This window comes from Miniopterus natalensis, chromosome 3, assembly GCF_054644295.1.
Source record: "Miniopterus natalensis isolate mMinNat1 chromosome 3, mMinNat1.hap1, whole genome shotgun sequence".
Lineage (NCBI taxonomy): Eukaryota > Metazoa > Chordata > Mammalia > Chiroptera > Miniopteridae > Miniopterus > Miniopterus natalensis.
In genome coordinates this window covers 34,420,752-34,445,810 of record NC_142083.1, presented here as the reverse complement: position 1 = coordinate 34,445,810, position 25,059 = coordinate 34,420,752, and the positions used below count along the sequence as shown (strand labels likewise).

Genomic DNA, 25,059 nt, shown 5'->3' with positions numbered 1-25,059 from the left:
ACGTGCCCGGCCGAATGCCTAGAGTGCAGTAAGCACGGGACCGCGGGCGCCCCTGCAGGCCCCCCCGTGAACGGAGCTCGCTCGCAGATGACAATGTGCTCTGAAATGACGTCAGTGACCCAAAACTCACTGTTCACTCAAAGTGCCCCCCAGGCTATTAAGAAATGAACAAAAATGTCTTCTCCTGGGTGTAATTACGTCGAGGACAATGACCAGGGTTCTCTGCTCTTGTTGTTTGGACCTAACCCTGACGGGGACTTTCCACCTGCGGGGGGAGCTCTGTGAGGTGCCTCCTGCTGACTACTCTGGCCTCGGAGCAGGGCCATCTCCACTCCAGAGATGAGAAAAATGACTGAAAGTAGGTGCTGAACTGGGACCGAAGCCCCAATCTCCGACTACAAGGCAGGTTTCTTCCCTGCACTCTATTAACAGGTTTTACAGTGTTACGCCTGTTTACTTTCCCCTCTAGGTGGTTGTGCCGCAGGGTTCTCCCAGGGCAGAGCCTTCTGAGCCCCCGCCCCACGGCCAGCTGATGGGACCCCTTCAGGAGACATGACCGCTGGAGACACGTACACGACAGAGCAGGCGTAGCAGCCGGGCTTACTGCTCTCCCGGACCAGGAAAGTGCCGTCCCGCTTCCCACGCAGCAGGTTCTCAGCCTTGCTCCGGTTGCTGCTCCCCACGTTCCAGGTCTTCTCATCGTGGTGGGGCAGGTCCTCGTCGTCCTCCACCAGCGAGTATTGGCTGAGGAGGCGGCAGAGAGCGTTTCAGGGACGTGCACGGGGGCCTCCAGCCCGCCCGTGTCCCTCCCGCAGCAAGTCTGACCAGCGGTCACCGCTGACTCAGCGCCAGCCTCTCCGGCCAAGTGTCCCTCCCACCCAGTGGGGCCCCACGCAACCTCCCGGGACAGAGTTGGCGGGTAAGTTACACGCTTTCTATTCTCCAGTCAGCACCTAAGCTCAGGTGCCTGGGCAGGGAGGAAGGTATTAAACAATCCTGTTTGTCCAGTTTAGATCAGGAAACTGATGGACTAGGAGGACTGCCAGTGTTCAGATAATTCAAACAAAACATATGCTTAAGCTTCAAAAATATACGAAGCCTAATTGTGCCCTTTCTCCTAAGGGTTCCAAAAATATGTTGGGATTTTTTTCAAACATTCAGGGACATCATTATGGACACAGCATTATGGGGAAAAAATAAATCTGTATCTTCCCTCCCTAAACCTTCCCTTTAAAAAACTTCTGGATAATGAGGCTGAGTTTATACATTTTCTACAAGATGTTCCACATTCAGTAAAATTCCTCGCTTGCTCTCTAAATAAAGCAAGTCCCGCGTTTCCCTAAGAAAAGCATCGCTTGCTGCCCCCATGGGCGGTGGCACTTACTCCTCGGTGTTCTCATTGCCCAGCCACTCGTTCAACTTCTTCTGCCGCACACCTTTCTGAGTCAACCACCTGAGAAGGTATCGGAAAGAGAACGCATTCAGAGCTCGTCCTGAAGGCCCGCTCGCCAATCCCCCGGGCGCCGCTCCCACCACTCACATCAGGTACTGGTCCCTCGTCTTCCTCAGCTGGATGAGGTCGGGCTTGATGCTGTTCATGCGCTTGTCGATCTCCCGGTACTCGGCCGCCTGCCGCTTCAAGTCCTCCTCCAGCCGCCGTCTGCTGTCCACGATTTCACTGATTCGAGACTTTAACTTTTCATAATTATGCATAATCCTGCGGGCAAGAGGCACGCACCTGTGATTACCCGAGGTCATCAGGAGGTTCCCCCAGTTTACGGAGAGGTTCGCTGTGGAGCCCCAGCCGTTTTCCCCAGGGAAGGGATGCTTTCTCTTCCTGCCGTTTTAACTATGCAAAGCAGACAGCGAGATGATACTTAAGCAGTTTTAGGAGATTCTGCTTATCTCTGGCACAAGGACAAAGGAAACAGGCGTGGGTGACCAACCTTTGGATTTCTTTCTCATTGCCTTCACGTTTAAACTTTTCTATGTATTCTTTGCTGTAGCGCTCCTGGGTTTGGCACTGTTCTTCAAATATCTTTATGGTTTCGTTAAATGCTTCAATAGCTGTTCTTTTCATTTGGATTTCCTGCAACACAGTATTAGCAAGACCACGTCACACCTTTCTGTAGGACAGGTCATTTCTTACTGTGAGACAAGCCCAGCATGATTATCTAGAAGGTAAGTACTTTGTTAGCAAGGGGGGACTTTAAGTCATAAAACCCACTAAAATACTGTCACGAAAACACGCACTTCCTTTGGGAATTGATCCAGTCTATGGAAGGTGACTGCTTGACAGTTGCCTAAGTTTTCGTCCTAGTTAAAGCCATCCCACGCTCTCAGCAGTTTACGACGTCCAGGGTGCCCTCTCCTCCCCCTGCCGGTCCCAGATGCCGGATGGCCTAGAGAAGATTCCGGCTCTGGGAACATTACAGAAGGTTGCCTCTGTTCTTCCCGGCAGAGTAACTGGTTAAATCTGTTTCCGAGATTAGCCATGTCTGTGGAGCTTCCAATTATTATTAGCTTCCACTCTAAAGAGAATTCTTCAATCAAGAATTATGTCAAATCAACTTAAAACTCATAGCAATCTCTTCACTTATCTTGCGATACTTACAGGCTTTCTTTACAAGGTTTAGAGGCACAGTGAATAAACTACCAGGATAATCAGCAGGGATTCACAAACACACGGTCTCTCAACCCCACTCTACTGCAAGAACTCAACCTTTTCTTACTCTTTTTTTTGAAGCTTAACACTATAATACCTGGTAGGTTTTAATAACTAAGACTTCTAAAGTTATAATCTGATTTTCACAGAAAACTCACCTGGGAAGTGCGGGTATAATCCTCGTATAATCTATCATATTCCCGACTTTTTTCTTGAAATTGAGTGTTATATTCATGTAATTTTTTTCCTACAGCTTCAATATTATCTTCTTTGACAACCTGATCCTAGAAGGATTAGAGAGGAGAAGAAAAAGGAATTCAGTTGGTAAGGTATTTAGTCAATTAAGAACTGTTTAACCAAACATCTGACATGGAAAAACCCTCAGAGTGCTGTATTCAGCTATTCTAAACTGCAATTCTGTGACTATGCGTACAAAGCTTTTCAAATTTCATTACATGCAATTCAACTGCTTCAAAATGTTTCTAAGCATTGAAAGTATCTTAAATAAGGTAACATGAGCACTTGCTTACCTGTTGGTATTTGGACACTGGATAAAGCAGCTTCACATCCAGCTTGGGATTGTACTGAGCTAGAGACTCATTCCGGTAGTGGTTTATCAATTCAACCACAGAGTTGAAGGTTAATGGGTCCGAGAAGCCGTATTTCCCATCTCGGTGAAATATTTTGATTAATTTGTTATTTCCTCCTTTCCTGGAAATACAATATAAATATAATGGCATTGCAATTTTCTTTAAATAAATGTGTTTTAATATCTACTCAAACCACCCCAATTTGACTCCATCCTTTGACTCACCTTAGTGTGAGAGTATAATCACCATGCATTTTAGTAGATGCGTCTCGTACCAAAAAGGTCCCGTCAGCTGTATCTCGAAGTTTTTCATTCACTTCTTCCCTGAAGTAAAAAGAACATAAGACAGTGCTCACTTCAAGGACTTAGTGACTCTAGGTGCATTTTTTAAAACAGACTTAATTTTTAGAGCAATTTTAGGTTCACAGCAAAATTGAGCAGAAAGTTCAGAGAAAGCCTCTATACTCCCTGCCCCTATAGATTTACATTTATTAATTACATTTTCAGAGCTTAACAACCTCTTTGTTTATATAAAAATGTTACAAACTCCATCTCATTATAAACAGGTGCATGGGAGTTAAAAAACAAACAAAGCTACTTTCACCATTCTATAACTGTGGTACAATGTTTTAATTTATTTTTTAACCAAACATGCTAATAAGCAAAGCAAGTCATGATATCAAAAAGGTTACCCCCAACTCCTCAACCCCCTTAAAAAAAGCTAAGAATAAAAATGCCACTTTCTTGTACTGTGTGTAAGATAATAGATGAACTTTCAGAGTTCTGTCTGACAGGAGCGGCTGCTCGCTGCCTCAGGCAGTGCCACCCGTCGTGGCCCTGCCCTGACATCTCCCTCAATAACCGGACTCCTCGGGGGTGTAATTTCCTGTGGTGCCCAGCACACAGTTCCCCAGCGGCTCAGGGACGTCCCTGGTCACCTTTGGAAGAGAGCCAACTATGCTTCAGTGCTTATGCTGGGTGGTAGCCTACGAATGGAACTTAGCAAGCTGGTGCTTTTCTTCCCCCAACCTAAGGCTATCTCTGGGGGAAAGCAAGCGTTGCTGCGGGCTTACCTCGAGATATCTCCCCAGTACCACTCAGCATCTTGCAAGGACATATTGTTATTCATACCGTTGTTGGCCACAGTAGTGGGTTTTGGTGGTTTAGGAGGCAGTGCTGCAGATTAAGGAGAAAGAGAAAGTTGTTTGCAACCCCAACTACAATTAAACATTTTAAATTAGACCTAATTTCTTTAGATAAAAACAGTGTGAAATACAGCACAAATTCGGCATTCCATGAAAAATGGAAGATCGTTTTCTTAAAAAAAGGAAAATCAGAAATCTCTCAGAGTATGGCACAACCAGAAAAGACTGAAAAAGAGAACAGCCTAGAGACTAACAAATAAACTGGGCTGGCCATCTGAGTGAATTTCAGAGTAAATCCAGAGTCCTGCCATTTTCTGCTTCTGGGTCCTAGTTATGTTAAAGTTTCCTGCCCAGTCAAACCCAGCAGAAGTCAGAAACCATGCACAGATGAGCAGGAGGAATCACAGGGGTTGGCTTTAATTTCCTCCTCTTATTTAATTATAGGAGACAAATTTGGCTTCTGCCCTCCACAAACGCTGGCGTGGTCAAGAAGCTCATCTACAGCAATAGGTTTCAAGAGGAGAATCAGGTTTTTCTCATCTTAGTATTTCAGGCACTGTTCTGCCAAAAGCCACTTTAAGAAACTCATCTGTGACCTAAATCTCTTTGGTGTCTATGTTAAATATTCTACTGGAAAAATCATGCCCCACATGCCGACTGACTAAAAAAGCCATATTCCTCTTCCTCAATGTCAAATCAGTATTCACATACCAACTGGTGACAAACCAAAGCCTGCAGGGTTTCTGAAATTTCTCAGTTGGGAAGTGGGCTAACACAGGGATTAAAAATTTAGAAAGCAAAATAAATCTAGGATTTTTAGCTAAATTCTAAGTCAGAAGTTTTAAAGCAGTTACTATTTTAATTTCTGTAAAAATTATTTCAGGAGTCTATCAAGAATATTTTATAAAGACTAGGACTAAGGAATGGAGAGCCAACTCCTTTTCTTATTATAGTATTAATATAAGAGAGAGGAGGCAAAGTCTCAGCATTTGATTTAGAATAGTTTCCGGTCACCTAGAACCGAGTTGCAATTATTGCTACATTTTACATGCTTTCTAAAGTACCAAGTGCTAGCCCTGCAAAGTACCACACTGTTTGTCTCCTCTGTCAACAGAGATGAGCAGCACAAAGGAAACATCAATTTAATTAAAGGAACGATATACAACAATATAACCCAAATAGCAAAAGATCTTAACAAAAGACGCGGATGAAACACTGGCATTCCATTCATATCCATTCGAGTCAGAATAAGCATTTACCACACACAACCTGAACTGCTTGCTTCCACAGGCAGTCTGTTTAATTTTCAAGCTATGATCAAACAAATTCTTATTAAATTAGAACAAATTAATAAAAATAGAAATCTAAAGAGGCTCCGGTTACAGGAGTTGTCAGAAAAATATAATAAAAAAATGCCACAAAATTAACTAGCTTTCCACAAGAATACTGCAGTATTACCTGGTGGATCCATTTCTATATAAAACATCAAGTCTGTGCCACAATTTATATCTGTCTTAGCATATTCTAAATCCAGGTCTTCCATATTCCACACAGTGTTGTACATTTGTGCGAGAGTTTCCTTGGCTGAGCTCAGTTATAAGAAAAGAGTCCGGCTTTCTTTGTAATGGTGTCTTGGAATTCATTTTAAAACCTATAAGGGGCTGCACTGTAACCTATTACATCACACACCCCAGCCAATCAAGTCAGAAAAATGTCACCAGACCACTCCTGCTTCATCATTTCTCTTCTATACCAGCCTCAGCACAATCCCAACCTCACCAAGAAGCTACATTTAGTAGAACTGCAACGTGTACATGCTCATCGTTTCAAAAAGGTGTTTAATTTGACCGTCTCCTCAGCAGTGAGTTTTCTAATTCCTTTTTTATTACTCGCGCAGCTTGGTATGCTCCGCTGCTGGCAGGTTGACAAAAGCTGATAGGCTGCAGCACGGAGCTTTCCCCTGGTGCAGCTGGGTTTTTAGATATCCCGATCATTCCTCGGTTTAAAAATCTTACAAATGCACCAAAATGGTATATTGGGGGTATAGTTTTCAGTCCTTCAATACCTCCCCCATGTATGTTAAAAGCAGAAAGGACTCTGGATATTTCATTTCAGTCCTGTATAATCACTGAAAACTCAGAACTTAAAATATGTCACGAATCTATCACATTAGAAATCACAAGTAAAAGAAACACATAGGCAAAATCTCCTCCTTTACCAAATATTGCAGAGTCAAAGCTAGACTGTATGCACTAACACTGAAAATTCTTAACAGGAATGAAGAGGTCTACTAGCAGAAATAATCAACATAACTGTCAACATTATTAATGAGAATTTTAATGTTACTAACAGGACGGTCAAGGTACACTGTGTCTTCCAAAAAGAAAGAGGCCACATATATATACATACATATACATACAGGATGCAGAGGACGGGAGAGTTATCTTGGCAGAGTATTTCTCACGGTGAACACATCCTCGGATTTACTGTGCTAATACTGCTGGGGTGGTGGTGATGTAATCACGTTTGAGGGGCTTTCATCCCCTCTATCTCAAATGCCTCACACTGGGGAGGGATATTACTATTCCTCCTCAGCAGTATTTAATGTAAAGAAACCAATTCCCCTATAAACCTAATTATTAATCTTTGCTCTTTAAAGCTGTTCTGCATATAATCTTGCCGCTCTTACTGGAGCTAAAGTGCATCCCCCTTGAGAAAGGGTCTCTCTTTACAAAATGGTAAGAGGGGAGGAAGGGGGGAAAAGCCCCCCACCCCTGTAAATGTGGCTGATTTTAAAAAACTATAATGGGCTTTATGGTCTACATAAGTATTTGTGTGATGATTTAAACAACACAGAAGTCCTAACATTTACTTTTAGATTTTCTATCAAATTTGGAATCATAAAATTTTTGTAAAAGAACAGAGCAAAGGCAGGCCACTCTCTGAGCACTGTTCACCTGAATCCCGTCTCTAGTTTAATTCATCTTCCCATTTACCATGAAGGCAGACTCAGCCTATACTTTCCCACTCACTTTTCTATTTGTCTAAGAGTTTAAGTAAACCTAAACTCAAATAAATAAATAAAAATGGTAAAAGTGGTGGTGGTGGTGGTGGGGGGCTCAAATAAGATTCAGAAATAAACTTCTCAGTTTAAGAAAATATTGATACCCCCCTACTGCCCAAAGAAGGGAGATAAGTTCTCTGGGAGCTGTGGAGCCTCCAACAGAGGGCCACCCCATGCCTTTGGGAGCTACCTGGTGCAAACCAGTCCTGAGGCTGGAGCCCATGTGGCACAGGGACCCAGGGAGGAGGGCAGGGAGACAGGTGATTTTCCACGTCTCTCCCAGGCCTGGCCAGGCACCAACTTCCAGTCAAGCACTTTGTAATTACCTCCTTCCCCATTTCCAACCTAAACCCCATCTTTCCCTCACACCCTGCCCCTCAAGGAAAGGGGGAGAATCTCCCCTAATCTGCCATCTGCTCTCCCCAGGGAGTGCTTTAATCTCTCACTCACTCACACAGGAACCTTTTACAGAAGCACAAAAACAAAAACCAAAACCAAAACCCTAGTGCAACAGCAAAGGGGCAGACAAGTGCACAAATTAAAAGCAACTTACTTTGCAGGTTATGCATTTCAACGGTTTCTCTTTGAATGCCTGTATCCGACAATGAAAAAAAATCCAAAGAGCTATTCTTCCAGCAAGGGGGCCCAGCCCCCGCAGCGCTCCCGCGGCTCGGCAGGCGGTGCTCGCGCCACCGAGGGACCCCCCCTACGGACCGGAGCGGTCCCCAGCAGCGCCCTCCCAGCCCCGCTGCACCCTCACCGGCTCCCCGCGGAGACGGCCAGCCGGCAGGGCGCTGGGGAGGGAGCGGGCCCGGGCGCTCGCGAGGCGCTCTCAGATAAAGATCGCGGCTTCATGATTAACTTGGGCAGGTTCAAATATTTGCTGAGCCAGGGATTTCGGGGAGGGGAGGAGAGCCTAAGTCAAAGTCAAAGTTGTCATCTGCTAACAAGTGGCCAATGCCAGCCCAACTCGCTCATTTGCGCCGAGGAAATGAGAAGGCCATTGTGCGAGACCTAAAATAGTCTCTAACTGGCTGCGCGCTTGCTGGCTCGGGGCTGCAGTGGCCACAGTGAAGGAGGCTCTATGCGCAGCCAAGCACAGGAAGTGGCTGAGCTAGTTCAGCAAAAAATAGAATCAAAGCCTTGCTTGTAAAGGCCTGAACCTCTCGGAATGGCCCGCACGCCATGCCCTGCTCCAGTCCACCTCCTCCCACACCCAGCACAGGCAGCCCGCAGGTGTAGCAGGAAAGCCCTCAGCAGCCACTGGGCAGGGAACAGGTTTAAAAAATATTTAATAGTATTCTAACTCGGCATGGATGCTGTACTCCACGGCCATGTGACAACGGGGAAAGAAAAAAACCCCACTCTGCAGCTATGTTTACAGGCAATTTCAACCCTGGCTTAAACAGCAATAGGACTATGTGATAAGAGGGGTGTCTGCATTAGGTTCGTGTGGTGGCCACATGGAGCAAGGGGTGGCGAACAGGGGCTACCTTTCTAGGGGATTTCTGTCCTCTGCTTCAGAAAGGTGCAGTGAGCCAGACTTAGCTGGCTACTATTTAAAGAATTAAAATTTGACCTAAGAAAATTTTCACTTGCACCAGCTATACTATTATCCTAAGAACCAACACAACATAAAATCACAGAATCACTACTTTTAAAACCAAAGTAATTTAGAGATGAATTCAAGCAATTCCCTCATGCCACACACACAACTCTGACCCCGAGGGGTAAAGTGGTTTGCACCAGATTATAGCACCAGGACCAGAACTCCTTTTCCTCCACCTACTGACCCTGCTGCTCTTCACTTCCCTCTGCCAGAGAAAGTAAAAATTAACAAGTGAAACTGAAGCTAATTCTTTCTAAGCCACATGCCAAAAATTTCACACTTGCAGCAAAACTGACTTTTTGTTTTCTATTTTTAGCTTGTCTAAATTTTAAAAAGCTACCTTCTAATTCTCTTTGAAGAAATATGGGTTCTGTCTCTAATACCCTCTGATTCTGTACGGAAAGTGACCCAACAGTCACATGCAATGATAAAGAAACATCGAGGTGCTCGAGGCGCTGACTTAAAGTCTACACAGGCGGAGCCAGCTTCAGGATTACCTGCAACATCTGGGAAGTGCTGCTAAACTCACAGTGAAAGTGACTATAAACTTTCCTTTGGTGTAACTGACGTTACATGAAAAACCTCCTTTTCTAATGAAAACAAGAACAGTGTACAAGTGCATCTTCCAGTTCCTGCCAGCTGATTACAGGCACATGGTTAGTTCAGAGAATACCTTGCATCCTGAGCAGCATAATCTTGCTCTATTTTAAAAACAGTCTTTCTGAAGCTAGAAACCTTGGAGACATCAGTCTCGTAAGCATACCTGTCTGGATGCACATGATGATTCATGTCAAAACCTTCTAAGATTAAAATGCTCTCTAGTCCAACAATGCATTTTCTGTTTCAGAAAAAATTATCCACTGGAAAGCAGTACTCCCTCTACTTACAGAAAGAAAGTCTTAAAATAGATTTTTAAACTTTGCTTCTAATTCCTCAGAATACGTACAATCATCTATTATAGAGGTTCTATTATATTACTGAAAGTGTGAGCTGGGTCTTTTCCCATTCAATTTTAGTTGTGGAAAAGTGATCTGCAGGACACATGCTCTTTATTAGCTTAAAAAGGGAGCCCTCTGCTGGTAGAACAGAGCCAGTGACCTCTGCTTGGGAAAAAAACTGAAGAAGTTTCTGTACTTTTCATTCATCTTATATACTAGGTCCAAAATTTCACACAAAATAAACACAGTTATCCAACTGTCACTTAACCTATATGATTCACTAACAAACAGCTAATAAATCAAATGCACAGATGTCATAACAACTTAGTACATATTTTTCATTGTGGCTGCTAAGCTCTTGGAGAAAAACTTGTATGTTAATTTCAGCATTTATCTGAGACCCAAAGACTCAGCCACATTGGAAAACTTACACACACAATTAAAAATGAACTTTAGCCTTCCGAATTCTTCAAGACAACATGTCTTACTACTTTTCCTTTCTCCCAAGTTTGGTAAAACTCATTTCGGAGGCAAAAATAGGCATATTTCACTTCTCAGAAGGTTCCCTAATCACTAAAAATGTTTGAAAGTTATAGTCTGAACACTGTATTCATATGTGCAAATCATCATCAAACAGTGAATGCTTCCCAACCACCTTTCATCCTGCACTTCTTACACATTTTTGTGGGCTGTCATTTCTGAACAAAAGACCACTTTAAAAAAAATCAGTGAGAAAAAAAATAAAGAACCCAAATTGTCCTTTAAGGGTTAAATGACATGCCTCCCTTTATAATCTAACTTAAGACAACTTGGGTCAGAAGGGCTTTTCAGAATGATGCATATTCATTACTCCACATCCAGCTCTCTCAGCACCTCTGCATGAAGAAGAGTGTCCATTTGAATTTCTAAGTACACTCCGGTCTACACACGCACAAAAATGACACATTCTACATAATATCGGAAAAGGTGCACCCACTGCTTAACAGAGGAAAGAACTCCAGCCCTACCATGTCACTGACCCTGGAAAGAGAAGGCTGCGCTGTGGAAACAGAAATAAAACTGAGCTTACTCCAACATACACACCCTGAAATGTGTCTCTTTCAAAGCACGAGTGAAACTTCCTATTTTCAACACATAGCCCTGTATGGCTGCCTTGGTTTACTCCTACCCATCTAAATGTATGCATGCATTTTTCAAGGTTTCGTTTCTCACCTTTGAAACAACTTCTACTATCAGACCATATTTTAAACTCAATAAAAAATAAATCGGAGAAAAGTAAAACTCTTAGAAAGTCATTTTGCTCTACCTTAGCGCTTGCTTTAGTTTTGGTTGAAAAGCCAGCCCAGAGCACTTAAGACAAGATTTATTAATCAGGCTCTTTAGGATGAATGTTTTGCAATGCGCCAGTGGTTAAAAATGAACTCTGACAGGTGTAGGAGGGCAGGGGGGAGAAAGTCATTTATTTTCCACTCTGGACTTGGGGGTGCAATATCAGGCTTCAATTACGCTACATTAATATTTCTGAATGTATGTGAAATACGTAAATACACTTATAATGGGTTTCATTCAAAGGCACCCATGTTCACAGGTCCTGTTTTTACCTTAGTTGCCCTATAGTGATCTACTTTAGCTACCTGAGTAGGGTTAACATAACACAATGATTCAAGAAAACCTGCTGTTCAGCTTTAAATATGTATAAGACCTCTAAGAGCACAGCACTTACTCTGTGCTTAACCCCTCAAACCTTAGTTTCCCTCCATGAAGGAAGAAGTCCTGCTTTGCAGGTTTGCTGGGTGCACTAAACAAGGTGGTATGCGAAAGTTCTTTGAAAGCTGGGACGTTTATCAGAGATTAAAAGACAATCACTTGGATGATTATCATTCTGTGCCCTGTTCTATGCTAGGAGGAGCTCAAAAGGAGGAGCAGCCTTTGTCCCTGAGAAATGTGGCTGAGCAGATGAGAACACTGAAGTGTAATAGGACAAGGGGCTTTGGGACAGAAACACAGACTGGACTGGCAACCTGCACATCAAGCAGGGGGAGGGCCCACTTGGGCAGATGCAGCGGATGGCACTGTCTGGGGTTGCTGTGCACAGCTGTACATTCAGTGCATTGTGTAAGGGCACCTGGGCAGAGTGGCAGGAGGGGCTGCTATTAAATCCAGGCCCCTCCACTCACCACACCACACAGAGAGGAAAGGGCATCATACAGGGCACCTTCCTCCCTCCAGCATGCACCCCTAGGCAGCAACTGGCCAGGAGTCTCTCTTTCACATTTGCATTAAAGCCCCCGCAGGCTCCCAGGGGCCTGTCTCCGCAGGTCAGGAATGGCAGTCAGTGGGGAAAACAGGATTCAGACAGTGCTCACCAGGAATGGGGGGTCGGAGCTGCAGAGTGAGGCAAGCTCTGGCAGGGCCTTAACACACAGAGTTGATGCAACTGATATTACAGACCTACTTCAAGGTCAGCTTCAGTACCTATCGCCTCACTTAGTTCTTACAACAACTGCAGGACAGAGGCATTATTTCAATTTCATAGCCTGGAAAACAGTTTGGAAAGGCTGAAGTACCTGATAACGTACTTGGCAAGTAGCAAGAGCTGAAATTCAAACCCAGGTCTATTTGACTCCCATGGTTCTTTCCACTGAATAACCAACAGAGGGAGTGATTCGGGGCCGTATCCCCCAAAGTTATAAAAACTGCACGTGGCTCTTTATTATCTGTGACCCAGAGGGGCAAATCTTACATATTTTTAGTTTATTACTTGCCGGAGCCTTCAGAGGAATTCTGATCGGACACTAAAGCAGCATCCTTGCTCACGAATGTTCCAAAAGCCCGGGCAGTGGGGGCCGCAGACGAAGCAGTGGACCGGACTCCTCCTGCCGACCAGGCTCCACACATATGGGTGGGTGACACCCGCTGAAACCCCTGACTTCTGCTGGCTCCACTCGAGAGTGATGCTTTTACGATAATGCCACTGAAAATATTTCCTGCTCTTTGAAACCTGATAAAAATATCAAGCCTGTTTTTTTTAACCCAAGGTCAAACCATCTTCCGTCACCATATATTAGACCCTCTTTACACCCCCCATGCCCACTCTCTCTGGAAACCACCACACTGTTGTCTGTGTCTGAGTTTCAGTTTTATATTCCACATGAGTGAAATCATATGGTTCTTAGCTTTTTCTGACTAATTTCATCAAGCCATTATTTTTGTACTTTGCAATTTATCTTGAATACATCTCTGAAACTCCTTGAACTGAAATGCCTTTTCTCCTTCCCCTATTCAAACTGCTCCTATTATTCAAAGCCCATCTCAAGTCTCAATTTTTCTATGAGCTTTTTCTGTCCACTCAATTACCCTAATAAGGTACCAATCATATCCCTAAAATTCCTTTTGTGCTTACACTACTCATCCTTCGATCTAGTATTTAATTAGACGAAATGTGCTAATGGGTCCTGTTGGAACTGACCACTGCCTCAAACACCATCAGTTTTGCCTATCCATTCAACTTCTACGTGGTAAAAACCAGCAAAGATATCTCTCTGTCCCATAATAGTCTTGCTACCCCTTCCCACAAATATCATTCACGTGTTCATTTCTATTCACAATAATAAAGTTATTGCAAATGAATGATTTATGACCGTTCATGGAGCTGTATGGATGGTGTGCTTCCAAAGTCCTCTGGTACTAGCACAGGCGGGGGCAATGAGGGAGGACTACGAGAATGTCACATTCTTACCAGGGCCTCCTGCCAATTATCTGCACTGGAGCCACTCCTGAACACAAAGGTGTTCAGGATGGAGCGTTTTTCCTGGGATGTGTAGTATATTTTCACGGGTGAGAGACACTGAAGCATCCATTTAATTCCAAAGGGCCTATACAATTTCCAGAACAGTTAAAGGGTATCACACAAAGGAAAAAAATGGCTCAAACCAGGGTTTAAAATGACTTAGATTCATTTTTTGAAGACGCTGTATTAATTCTGGGATGGTCTAGCAAATGTGCAAGACTTCGTTTATCACCCTTCAGCAGAGCTGGCGGAGGTAATCTGCCCTTGGAACTGGCACACCGATTTCTTACGGAAGAATGTAGGTAGGGTCCACAACATATCAAGCAGTTTTGTTTTTCTTAATCCTCACTTGAGGATGTATCTTAATTGATTTGGGGGGTGGGGGAGAGCACGCAACCTCTGTGTGAGAGAGAAACATCGATCGGTTGCCTCCCATATGAACCCCAATCGGGGATTGAACCCGCAACCTTTTTGGTGTATGGGACGGCACTTCAACCAACTGAGCCACAGGCTGGGGCTATCAAGTAGTTTTAAGTGTGCACTGTGAAAAGAGTTGCAGATGAATCATTTCTTTGGTAGAATTAGGTAGAAATCGATAAAAACGTTTAACCAGTTTATACCAGTCACTCATTAAACTCTACCACTGATCCTACTATACCCCGTGTAGTGGAAATTCTCAAAAACTCCATGTGATAGATTTGTGGTTATCTGTCACACCCTGGTTGGCCTTTAGCTTCCATGTCTCCTGAGGAGGAGCCACTGAGGAGACCAGGCCCACCACCTAACCTAGCCCTTCCCTGCCAGCAGGAGCCCGCTCTCCCTGGGGTCGGAGATGGACCGCCACACTGGTCAGGAGGAAGTAAAAGATTGTGGCCTAGCCTTTGGCCCAGGGATCTGCTTCCTTCCCCACTCATGTGGGAAGTTTAAGGAAGGTCATCAATGAACGGCTAAAGTGCCATGTTCTGTACCTGCCCTGACCCTTATCACAGGGTACTTCTAACACCTCATTGCACTCTTGCTTACTGAGCCCAAGGCAGCCTCTGAACATCAACATAGAGCTCCAAGATGCATTAAAGAAGGACCCAAGTGGTCACAGGAGGTGAAATCATTGGGCGACCCCCTGGACTTTAGTCTCAGGCCACCCTGTCAACAGACGTCTCTGATGCAGTTTACCTACAGTGAGCAGTCTACCTGGGGAACATCCCGCTTGCCGTGACCGGAACACACCACACACGCCTTAAGGAACACTTCTGCTGCCTCCCGCACCTCTGCAGATCATATTTGGGGCCTGTGCACAGAAGCCCTGCCCAGCACCTGCCTCACTTTATCCTAACCCTACGGGTGGGTTTAAGCATGGCCCCCGCCTCGCGCAGCCTTCCCCATCCAAGTGCAAACAACCAACCCTGGCCATGGGACACCTCAAAGAGCACGACTTAAATCTCCACTGCCTGACACTGACAACTGGGTTCCCATGCCTGCTCACACAGACAAATTTGGTAAGTTACATGAGCTACCTCTGATGTTTTTGTGTTTTTTTTTTAATTCTAGGCATATATTAAGAGTACAAGTAACACCTTTTACTGGTCCTGAAACTTTACTTACAGGACGTTAATCACTATTCTAAATGACCAGCTTTTAACCAGTATATATAGCAAAGTAAGGTTGTTTAGACTTTCTACAGTGGAAGAAAAATACATCAGTTTAAATTAATCCCCTGCTAACACGGTGCACATTTCCTGCTTTGTTAAATGGCTAACTGAATGCCAGCCTGCTTTCAAAGAAGTGTCTGGCTTGCTCTAACTCGCTGCAGTGAACACCCTGGTTCATACTACTTGCATTATTGAAAATGTTTATTTTGACAGACATTTCTCAGCATACCTGCTTCCAAAAAACACATTCCCAAATACTTTAAATTATATAGCAATTATAAATCCCCTACTTTCTAAATATTAGAAAGACAAACTAAAATGTCAACAACTAAAATGAGTTCCATAATTTATGCAAAACTAAAAGCATAGAAGTTGAGGGGAACAGAGAGCTCTCCCAACAAGCTTCATTGAAAACCAAGATCATTTAAAATCCACAAATACTGACCTACGGGTAACATTTACCATCCACACCACCATTCAGCTACTTTTTTCTTTAATCACAAGAACACGCTATTATGAATTTCAGTTCCACAAGAAACTTATGTTATTTCAGATGAAGTCCAAAGCCATTTATTAGGCTCCAGAAACCAAACAATGAGAGAATTTTAAACATTCAAAGGGCATTACCTGGTGCGGGCTGTCGTTCGTTCCATTCCGTTGAGATTAAAATTTCTATAACTTTTATGAGGTGTTCAGTATTCTCAGAGCTACAGGGAAAAAAAAGAGAGAGTTCTATTAAAAACCAGACTCTTCATTTACATACATTCTAGCCTGAGTGTGCACATGTGCCTGGGAACTAGTACCTTTAGAGTAAGCGTGAAGGCCAATCAATCGAGGACTACCCTCATCTCCCCAAAACACGTGTTTCTCCTCTCACTCACCTGGCTGCTGGGAATCTGAAGAGCAGAGGGCTGAAAAGCTCAGAGAGCACTCTTGCAGTCAAGAGATTCTTGCTGGAGCTTTGGGAGAGCTTGAAGAAATGTTTGAGCAAATACTGCAGCGTAAGCCAATACTGATGAGGTATGTTAGGTGACCTAATGAGCTTCTTCAGCAGCTGGATATATTCTTCCGAACTCTGTACTTCTACAAGTTAAAAAAAAAAGGAGGAAATGAGAAAAGTATAAAAGAGACTGTTCCTAGGTATCAGTGAATAAACACCTAGAAAATGCCTGTCCTTCTGGCTACAGAGGAAGGAGTCCTTTAAAACAAAGCCATCAGAAGCAGCAGGCAGCCTGCCTGTCCTCGTTAGAAAAGGCATTGTGAGAGACTAAAAATCTCAAGGCAAATGGAGTGCAAGAGACTCTTGGTGTAAGAAACCGCAAAAGGTTCAGGGTGTGCTGGCAGAAATCTGCCCTCTACTGAGCAGCTGCAAGTGCGATTGGCTAATTTGGAGGAGCTCCAGATAAGTATCACAGGTTTTAACTTTGAAGGTTACAGACCACAATTTCCTGTCCCCAAAGCACTTTAACTGAGCATTAGCTCTTAAACCTGAGACTCCTCTTCCCTCAAAACTTTTGTAAGGGCCACCTGAAGATGATAGGAACATCCCCAGTCCAGTCACCCGGCCCTAGTCCCAGTTTCCCGAACCCAATGATGGTACTTTGAACACTGTGGCCTTCACTGATGCAATGAACTCTGTTAATCCTGATAAAAGTTACCAATTAGCCATTTGAGCATATGGACAGTCTTCCACGGAACCAGAATCTGGGTCTTCTGTTGGATGCTAATAGAGGAAGTTGTACTGATGGGAGTGGGGGATCGGGTGGTGGTAGAGGCGGGAACAAAGGTGGGGGAAGGAGGAAAGATTCCGACTGATATTTTCTGAAAACTATCTCTACCTGTGCAGACTTTACAAACACATCCACATTTCAATATCTGTTCAATTAAGTTCTCAAAGAGAAAACAAACCTTGGGCTAAAGAAACCATTTCACTGTAAACAGCTACTGGAATGACGGGATTTGGTAGCTCCAAGAGATAGCGTTTGAAAGCATCTGCTAAAACTTGAATATCAACTGTTTCCAAGTCCATGGAGGCGGCATCTATGACAGAAACATAAAAAAAAAGAAAAAAGATTTTAGATATTTTATACACTGGCTGGGCCCATTTTCTGAATGTTTAACTTAAAAGTGACATATGAAAGGAAGCAATGAGGACCGATATGAGTTTCTCACAGGGGTTGCTCCTGGCATTTCAAACAGAACAATTTTTCTTTTTGTAGGTCTGTCCCCAACACAGTGAGTGTCAGCATGATGGTCCTTGCCCATAATGCCAGGAGCATATTCCCAGAATTTGGGGCAACAGAAAATTATTGTGCCCCTACCTACCAATACCTGAGAATGTGACTATATTTGGAGACAGGGCCTTTAAAGATGTTTCAAGTTAAAATGAGGCGATTAGGGTGGGCCCTCATCCAATCTGACTGGTGTCCTTAAAAGAAGAGGAAATTCGGACACACAAAAAGATACCAGGGGTACAGGCGCAGAGGAAATGCCACGGGAGGGCACAGTGAGAAGGTGGCCATCTGTAAGCCAGGGAGAGAGGTTTCAGAAGACACCACATCTGCCTTGATCTGGGACCTCTGGCCTTAAGAACTGAAAAAATGGGCTTCTATTTTTTAAACGACCCAGTCTGTGGAATTTTATTTGTGGCACCCCTAACAAACTGTAGTCCCCAAAACATTTCCAAAGTTTTTTAAAAAAGGAGGAGGAAATGAGAAAAGAATCAGAGAGACTGTTTCTAGGTATCAGTGAATGAAACTTCTGGAGGCTGGCTTTGCCCTGACGAGAGGGGTTCTGCCCAGGGAAGGCCACTCATACAGTAAATGCTTCCTAAAACCTCAACAGGAAAACATAAAATGCAAGTCCATAAATTTCCTAAAGAATGCTAAAGAATGCAGCTCAGAATTAATAAAAATTTAAAGCAACAGAGTAACCGATTAAGATAGTAAGATATCACAGAATTTTAGTAATCTCACTAATATCCATAAAAATAACTTGAGTATCTTTAGAGCATTTCCCCGAATTCTGACAGGGTATTGCGATTAGGGCATTACTGCCTTCACCAGTGGGCTCTGAGCTATCTCAGAACAATAAGAAGAGCATATGTGTCCAGCAAACCCTTCCGCTGGAAAAGAGGTCAGGCAATTCAATAATGGGTGATACGAATCAAAGCCACTCTCCGAGTGCTGGAGAGAGAAATGCACAGTGTCGGGCAGAAAGAAGTGATACTAGGGACAGGAATGACCATCCAGAAAGAAGAGGCATTTGGCTGCTGCTGAAGGATGCATACTCATGACATGAAGGGTAAAACCTGAAGAAAATTATCTGGAGACTCAATGGAGAAAAAGTGAGCCACTGCACAAAATGGTATGTTTTTAAACAGCTTTATTAACTGTGGTATTAAAAGTAAGTTGGAAAGCAGAGCTGTTGGAAGTGAAGATAACACTTTTGTGACTTGAATTCTAATATAGCTAGAAATGCGTGAGACGTTATCAAGACTAGTGTAATGTGGTGACTGACGGAGGAGGCTGGGGACTAGGAGAGAATGGGAAAGAACTATGTAGGCAAAGTGTCTGAGCGTGATTAGAAGGTGGTATTCTGGATCCTGTGAACCAAGGGTGATGTTATAAATCACTCCAGGTTGAGCCTGAGGCTACAGAAGTTCCTGAGACACATTCTTATCATAACCCAAACTTGCCCAACTAACTAGGCAGATTTTACAATATAATCACAATATCATAAAGCTCAGAAAAGTTTACCTCATGGAAAATGTTGATAGGTTTGACTAAAAGAATTACTAAACTTAAACGGTACAGTCAAACGGTTAAATCAGTTAAACGTCCTACGAAGGACTAACGAGAGGCATCCCATCTCTAACTAGCGTGGGAAATGCGGTACTAGGTCTTTGCATAAAGGATCCACCCACCTCGAAAGTAATGCAACTACTTACTAGAGACTGTCAAGCAAAACCGTGTGTGAATCACTATGGGAACATTCCATAGCCACTGACTATTGGGCAAGCTGCTGCCCACCCCCTCACGCTCCACCCCACATGCTTCATTTATTATGTCTCTTTGCCAGCAAATTAGTATTACTTAATTTGTTCATCCTAAAAAATGTGATAAACCATTGGGTGATGTGGTATGAACATGAAGACACTAAAGATTCCACATGCCCCTCTGCAGGCAGGGTTTCTGCTGCCTTCTCTGCAAGAGCAGTGCTGACGAGCCGTCTCCCTCTCTCACGACACGCCCCAAACAGTGCTCTGAGGAGTCTGCCTGCTAGGCTGAGAGTACCTCACGGGCACGGGCTGTGGCTCTTACGGCTCCTCCCGCCTCCCCGTGCCCAGCACACAGAATGTGCCTGCTCAGTGTTTGTGGCTGAACTATAAAAAGTCCTTAGAATAGGGCTTTGGCGAATTAACACTGCTCTAACACATGAGGCATAGCCCAAAGAGCCTTTACCGTCTTTGAGTGAAATAGCCTTACTTCACGTCTTTGGGTAAGTCTTTGGCAAGTCCTTGCATAAGCTCACCTAAAGTCAGATTCCACTAGAGCTCATGACATAGTATGTCCTATTTTTCTTTTTAATGCAACTTCTAAAGCTTCTTGGAGTTTCTGACTTCTGCCCTATGTCTCCTTTTTTGCATTAAACTCTTCCAAGAGCGGTACTGACTTTCGAAACTAGCCAGGTGAGAGCTGCACAACCTTTAGGTCTGGGTGGGGGAGTTTACTTCCTTTTCCACCTGACTCTTCGCCAAGTCCACTCATGACCGGCCCCCAGCACACTCTCCTCAGCTCACCTCCACATCACTAGCTCCCAATGCTGCTGCCCCATCTGGCAATGTCTGGAGGCTTTTTTTTTTTTTTAATATATCTTTATTGATTTCAGAGAGAGGAAGGGAGAGACAGAGACAGAAACATCAATGATGAGAGAATCATTGATTGAACCCACAACCCGGGCATGTGCATGTGCCCTGACTGGGAATTGAACCCCGATCGCCTGGATCCTAGGTTGACGCTCAACCGCTGAGCCACGCCCAGCCGGGCCTGGAGACATTTTTTGGTCCCAATTGGGGGATGATGGCATCTAGTGGGTAGAGGCCAGGGATACTGCTAACCATTCTATCTTGCACAGGACAGCCCCTACAACAAAGAATTACCCGTACTAAAATGTCAATAAGTGCTGAGGTTGAAAAGGCCTGATTTTTTTAAAATTGAGATTTTATATTAGTTTTAGGTGTACAACAAAATGATTCATATTCATATACATCATGAAATGATCATCACTATAAGCCTAGTTAACAAAAATTGTTTTGATGAGAGCTTCTAAAGAAAAAGCCTAATTTGGGTTAAGGAAAACCAAAATAGGAAAAAATTCACACCCATTAAAATTCAAATGAGATAAGAAAGAAATAATTCATTTTAGAACAATATAGTCAGAACAAAAGCATAAGGATGTTTAGGGTCAGAACAATTTGGGTGCAAGTCAGAGCTTTGCATCAGCAATCACTGATATTTGTGTCGCAAGGTTCAAGTGTGGGTGAAATAAGAGCACTTAGTGGAAGGTAAGAAAGTGGGCTGTTGTCTGCCTGTCTGTCCTTTTCAGACACTGGCAACTCATAGAGTTGGTTAAAAAGACATGTTTCTTTGTTTTGTTTAGTGTAAGTGACTTATCTCTGAGCTGCTTCTAGGACACTACAATATTTTTATGAACTGAAAAATCCTCAGGCTGGAAACAGCCTGGAGGATCAACTTCTAGATTCAGATAATGTTCCCTTTCTTTTTTTTTTTTTTGGCGACAAAATTCACTTTTATAGTACAGAATCCAAATGAAACCAGTGTTCTATGTGTGTGCTTTGATCTCAAACGGAAGGAAATCTGTCTGTCAAAATATATTGTTGACGTATATTTTGGTTATTTATTCCATCACACAAGTGGTGTGAGGATTTTTTTTTTTAAGCTAAACTGCATCATTTGTGTTTGGTCACATTTAAAAACTCAACCACTATTTCTCAAATAACTCCCATTTCATTGGTCTAAACATTTCCTGTGACTTTTAACATGTTCAACTTGACCGATTTTCTGACCAAAACATGTATCACTACTGCAACTAGCTCAGGACAAAATTCAGTGTTTCCTTAACACCCTAGTAAAGCTGTTAAAAATAAAGAAAAATAGGTCTTTCACCTATAGTTTTATGCCAATCAGCTCCTAATGACCTACTCTGGGGCAAGACCAGAGGCACAGCAGCAAAGAGGACATGCCCTCAAGTGTAAGGCTGATTTCCATGTACAAAGGAAAAAAAATACAAGTTAAAGAAATTTTTTTTAAGCTTCAAACATTCAGGTGGTACATTTCAAGTGAAACTATTTACTGATAAAGATCTAATCTCCTTCTTTTTCCCCCGAAACATCTTTTCTAAAAAATTTCATAAGCTGCCTCACACTTCAAATGTTCATTTGCTAACTATCACGGGGGCATTCTTTGCACATGTCTGAAAGAGCTTCTTCCACACTGGTTTCACTCTTTTTCATTCGAACATCCATCAATTAAAATTATGTGAGGAGGAAAGTTATTTTTCTAAAAAAGAAAAGTGTTGGAAGCAGATGAAGGATCTGAGTGATTCTAGAACTTGACAGAAAAGGTGACTTGCTGGAATGATGGCAAGTAAACTTATTCACCTTTGTACCATCTTATTCTATATGGCAAAGGAGGGGAGGGACACATAATAGAACTGCTACTTGGCTGAATTAATTAGTGTCATTTAACCAATGACATGCAGGAGCTGGGCTGTACCCACTCCTAACGGCCAATGTAAATGTGCTCGATTCTGCCAAAGGTGGAGTCCAGTGGTAACATGAGGGCTTGAAGTTGACCATGGTGAGAATGTTTACACCACAGAAATGGGCAAATGCAACAACCAGGGCTCTTTCCCCACCTCAGAGGTGGTTTACCACTATACCATGGAATTTCACAATAGATGTTACTCAAGGTAAATATGGCACAAAAAATATAAGCAAACAAGGAAGGAAGGAAGGAAGGAAGGAAGGAAGGAAGGAAGGAAGGAAGGAAGGGAGGGAGGGAGGGAGGGAGGGAGGGAGGGAGGGAGGGAGGGAGGGAGGGAGGGAGGGAGGGAGGGAGGGAGGGAAAGGGAAAGGGAAAGGGAAAGGGAAAGGGAAAGGGAAAGGGAAAGGGAAAGGGAAAGGGAAAGGGAAAGGGAAAGGGAAAAGCAAAGAGAGAGGGAAAGGGAAAAGGTGAGAAGAGACATCTGTCAAAGGACATAGACATAAATATTTCAAAAACTGATCCAGATGAATTAGAGGGGGCCAACTGCAGGGTCAGGGAAAGATGGTAGATAGGCAAAGCCAGAGAAATCTCAAGAGGCTGTTTCTCTCCTCTGCAATTCCAGCAGGACTCAGAGGCTCATGGCTGTGATGACAGCCTACATATCTACAGGCAGGCTGCACACACACCCCAACACAGGAGACAAACATCAAAAGTCTGCATTGTTACCATAATAGGGCAGAGGGAACTATGCTTGATTTCTGTGCTCCCTTCAAGCTTAGAACGTAGCAAGGCTGAGTTCAAGTGTCTTGTGCTTTACCCGAAACAGAAAGGTAAGAACTGTCTTTGCCATTTGTATCTGCAGCTCCACGGCACTCACCACAATCAAGAAGCTGTCGTAACTCTGCTGGGTTGCTGGAGCTCTGTGTTCTGTATAGAGTTGAACATTCCAGACCTAGGACACAAAAGAGAGTGAGCATGCAAAACACAGCTCTCAGGAGAACCTGAGAGACCGCTGCCAGAAAGACATTCCAGTTTCCATCAGTATCTATTCTAGATGTGTACCAAATATTCTTGGAAATCCATTCCTACTATTAATTTTATTTGGCCTGTCAATAATTTTGGCAAAATCTTCTGTCTGCTAAGGATTAAGTTAATTATATTTATTAAATTATGGAGAACTTAATAGTTTCCATACAGTGTAAGTGCATGTTAATATGGAGTTAGAAATCAGACCAAGATTCTGTCCCCAGTATACAACAGCACATCACTGTGTGTCTAGCACAGGATTTAAGAAATGCCCAAGAGACAAACACAAGTTCTAACACCCATAAAACAAGGATATAACAAGTTAATTGGTTCCCTCTACAGGTTGTATTACCTTTCTTTTCAATGGCTTCTACTAGCTTGATAAGAAGGGGTGGAGCGATATCAGGAGGGGCAAACTGTTCTGCAAGATCCGGAAGGGTCAAAGCTGCAAAAAAGTAAAATCCTATGATTATGTTTAATCTGGGGCAAATGCATCAAATGACAATGAAAAACATTTAATTACAAAATAATTTAGTTCTGACAGTAGCAAACTGAGGCCCGGCAAGAGAGCCCTGTGCTAAGCCCTGTACTCAAGTGTTGTGAGTTTTGAGGGCCAAGAGACATGGCTTCTCTCCTAGGACACACTCAGAATACTACCTGGAACCCTCAAATCCCTTGCCCCAATGGCTTCTCATGGTCTCTCCCCTAAGTCCATCCTCCCTAGGGCACACCTCCCTGCTGGGGTGCCCCTGGGCCCAAGGGACTCTGAGCGGAATGGAGTTTGGATGTGTAAGGCCCCTGAAAAGCAGTGCTCTGGGCAGAACTTGGAGCCCAAGAAATCAAAATTAAAATGTGGCTCCTGGTCATTATGAAGAAATAACTGTCCAGGCAGGACAGAATAGATTTTATCAAACAGTTTGTTAATGTGATTTATAAGTTAAAATATTCAGAGACAGGGTATGTGGGTCCCCTTTTGTACTCTTGTCCGAAGCCCCACAAATGTCAGAGGTGGGCCAATATCAGGGCCAGAAGCCAATATACATGATCACTGGCCACTTGGCACTCAAGTTAAGTACCCATGTTCCTGCGAGGAAGCCTTTATTTGCTTACATTATTTTGGTGAGTTAATATCTTAAGAAATGTGATACTTGCATGAACCCATTTTTACCATGCTCTATTTACATGTTTTCCTAATTATAATGATACAAAAGAAAAAAAGTTGAATTGGATGACAACTGTCCTTCAACATTATATTGATAACTGTGTTCTTACTCCACAAACGTTTGAAAATATTAAAAAAAAAAAATTCTCATTATAAACCAGAAGAGGGAGCTAAATATATTCACCTCAAATTTCTCAAACTGCAAATATAGGTAAAATGACAGTCGTTATAAAAGTATCTTACATGTGCAACCTGCTTATTAGCTACCAATTAATAACTGTTTAGACACTTAAGGTTCATCACTGTGTACTCCTATCTAGGAATAGTTTATATAATCTAAGATTTTAGGTGTGTGATTATTATAAGCCACATATTATGTTAAGCAAATTTCTAATGAGAGGTCCTTTTTCTAATACTATGATTTTGTATAGGACAATAGATTTACAATACAAAAATAACATAAAATTGCTATTAAATTTTGACCTCAGAGAATTAATGACCTTATACCATTTTTGTAAACCCTATACCCTATGGTCTAAGATCCTTTAAGATTGCAAAATGTCCTGTGATAGAGTGACAACATGTGATCTTGCCACCTACCTCTATTACCATTGCAACTTCCTAGGATAAAAGT

At 43.1% G+C, this 25,059-nt stretch overlaps 1 protein-coding gene across 3 annotated transcripts in view; it reads right to left on the bottom strand.

Annotated features, from left to right (window-relative positions):
* The window catches only part of PIK3R1 (phosphoinositide-3-kinase regulatory subunit 1), a 73,198-nt gene that overhangs the window by 4,405 nt on the left and 43,734 nt on the right, over positions 1–25,059 (bottom strand). The window contains exons 2-14 of one of the 3 annotated variants that reach the window (XM_016202675.2): positions 23,616–23,708; positions 23,115–23,189; positions 17,358–17,489; positions 16,331–16,532; positions 16,077–16,156; positions 4,328–4,430; positions 3,480–3,578; positions 3,196–3,376; positions 2,824–2,949; positions 1,947–2,089; positions 1,541–1,717; positions 1,385–1,453; positions 574–744 (exon numbers count right to left, since the gene is read on the bottom strand). In XM_016202675.2, the coding sequence (XP_016058161.2) occupies positions 574–744; positions 1,385–1,453; positions 1,541–1,717; positions 1,947–2,089; positions 2,824–2,949; positions 3,196–3,376; positions 3,480–3,578; positions 4,328–4,430; positions 16,077–16,156; positions 16,331–16,532; positions 17,358–17,489; positions 23,115–23,189; positions 23,616–23,708 (1,651 nt within the window). Of the gene's footprint in view, positions 1–573; positions 745–1,384; positions 1,454–1,540; positions 1,718–1,946; positions 2,090–2,823; positions 2,950–3,195; positions 3,377–3,479; positions 3,579–4,327; positions 4,431–5,857; positions 6,919–8,016; positions 8,093–16,076; positions 16,157–16,330; positions 16,533–17,357; positions 17,490–23,114; positions 23,190–23,615; positions 23,709–25,059 lie in introns of those variants that run through there. The other 2 variants (XM_016202677.2, XM_016202676.2) reach the window with 2 other exon arrangements.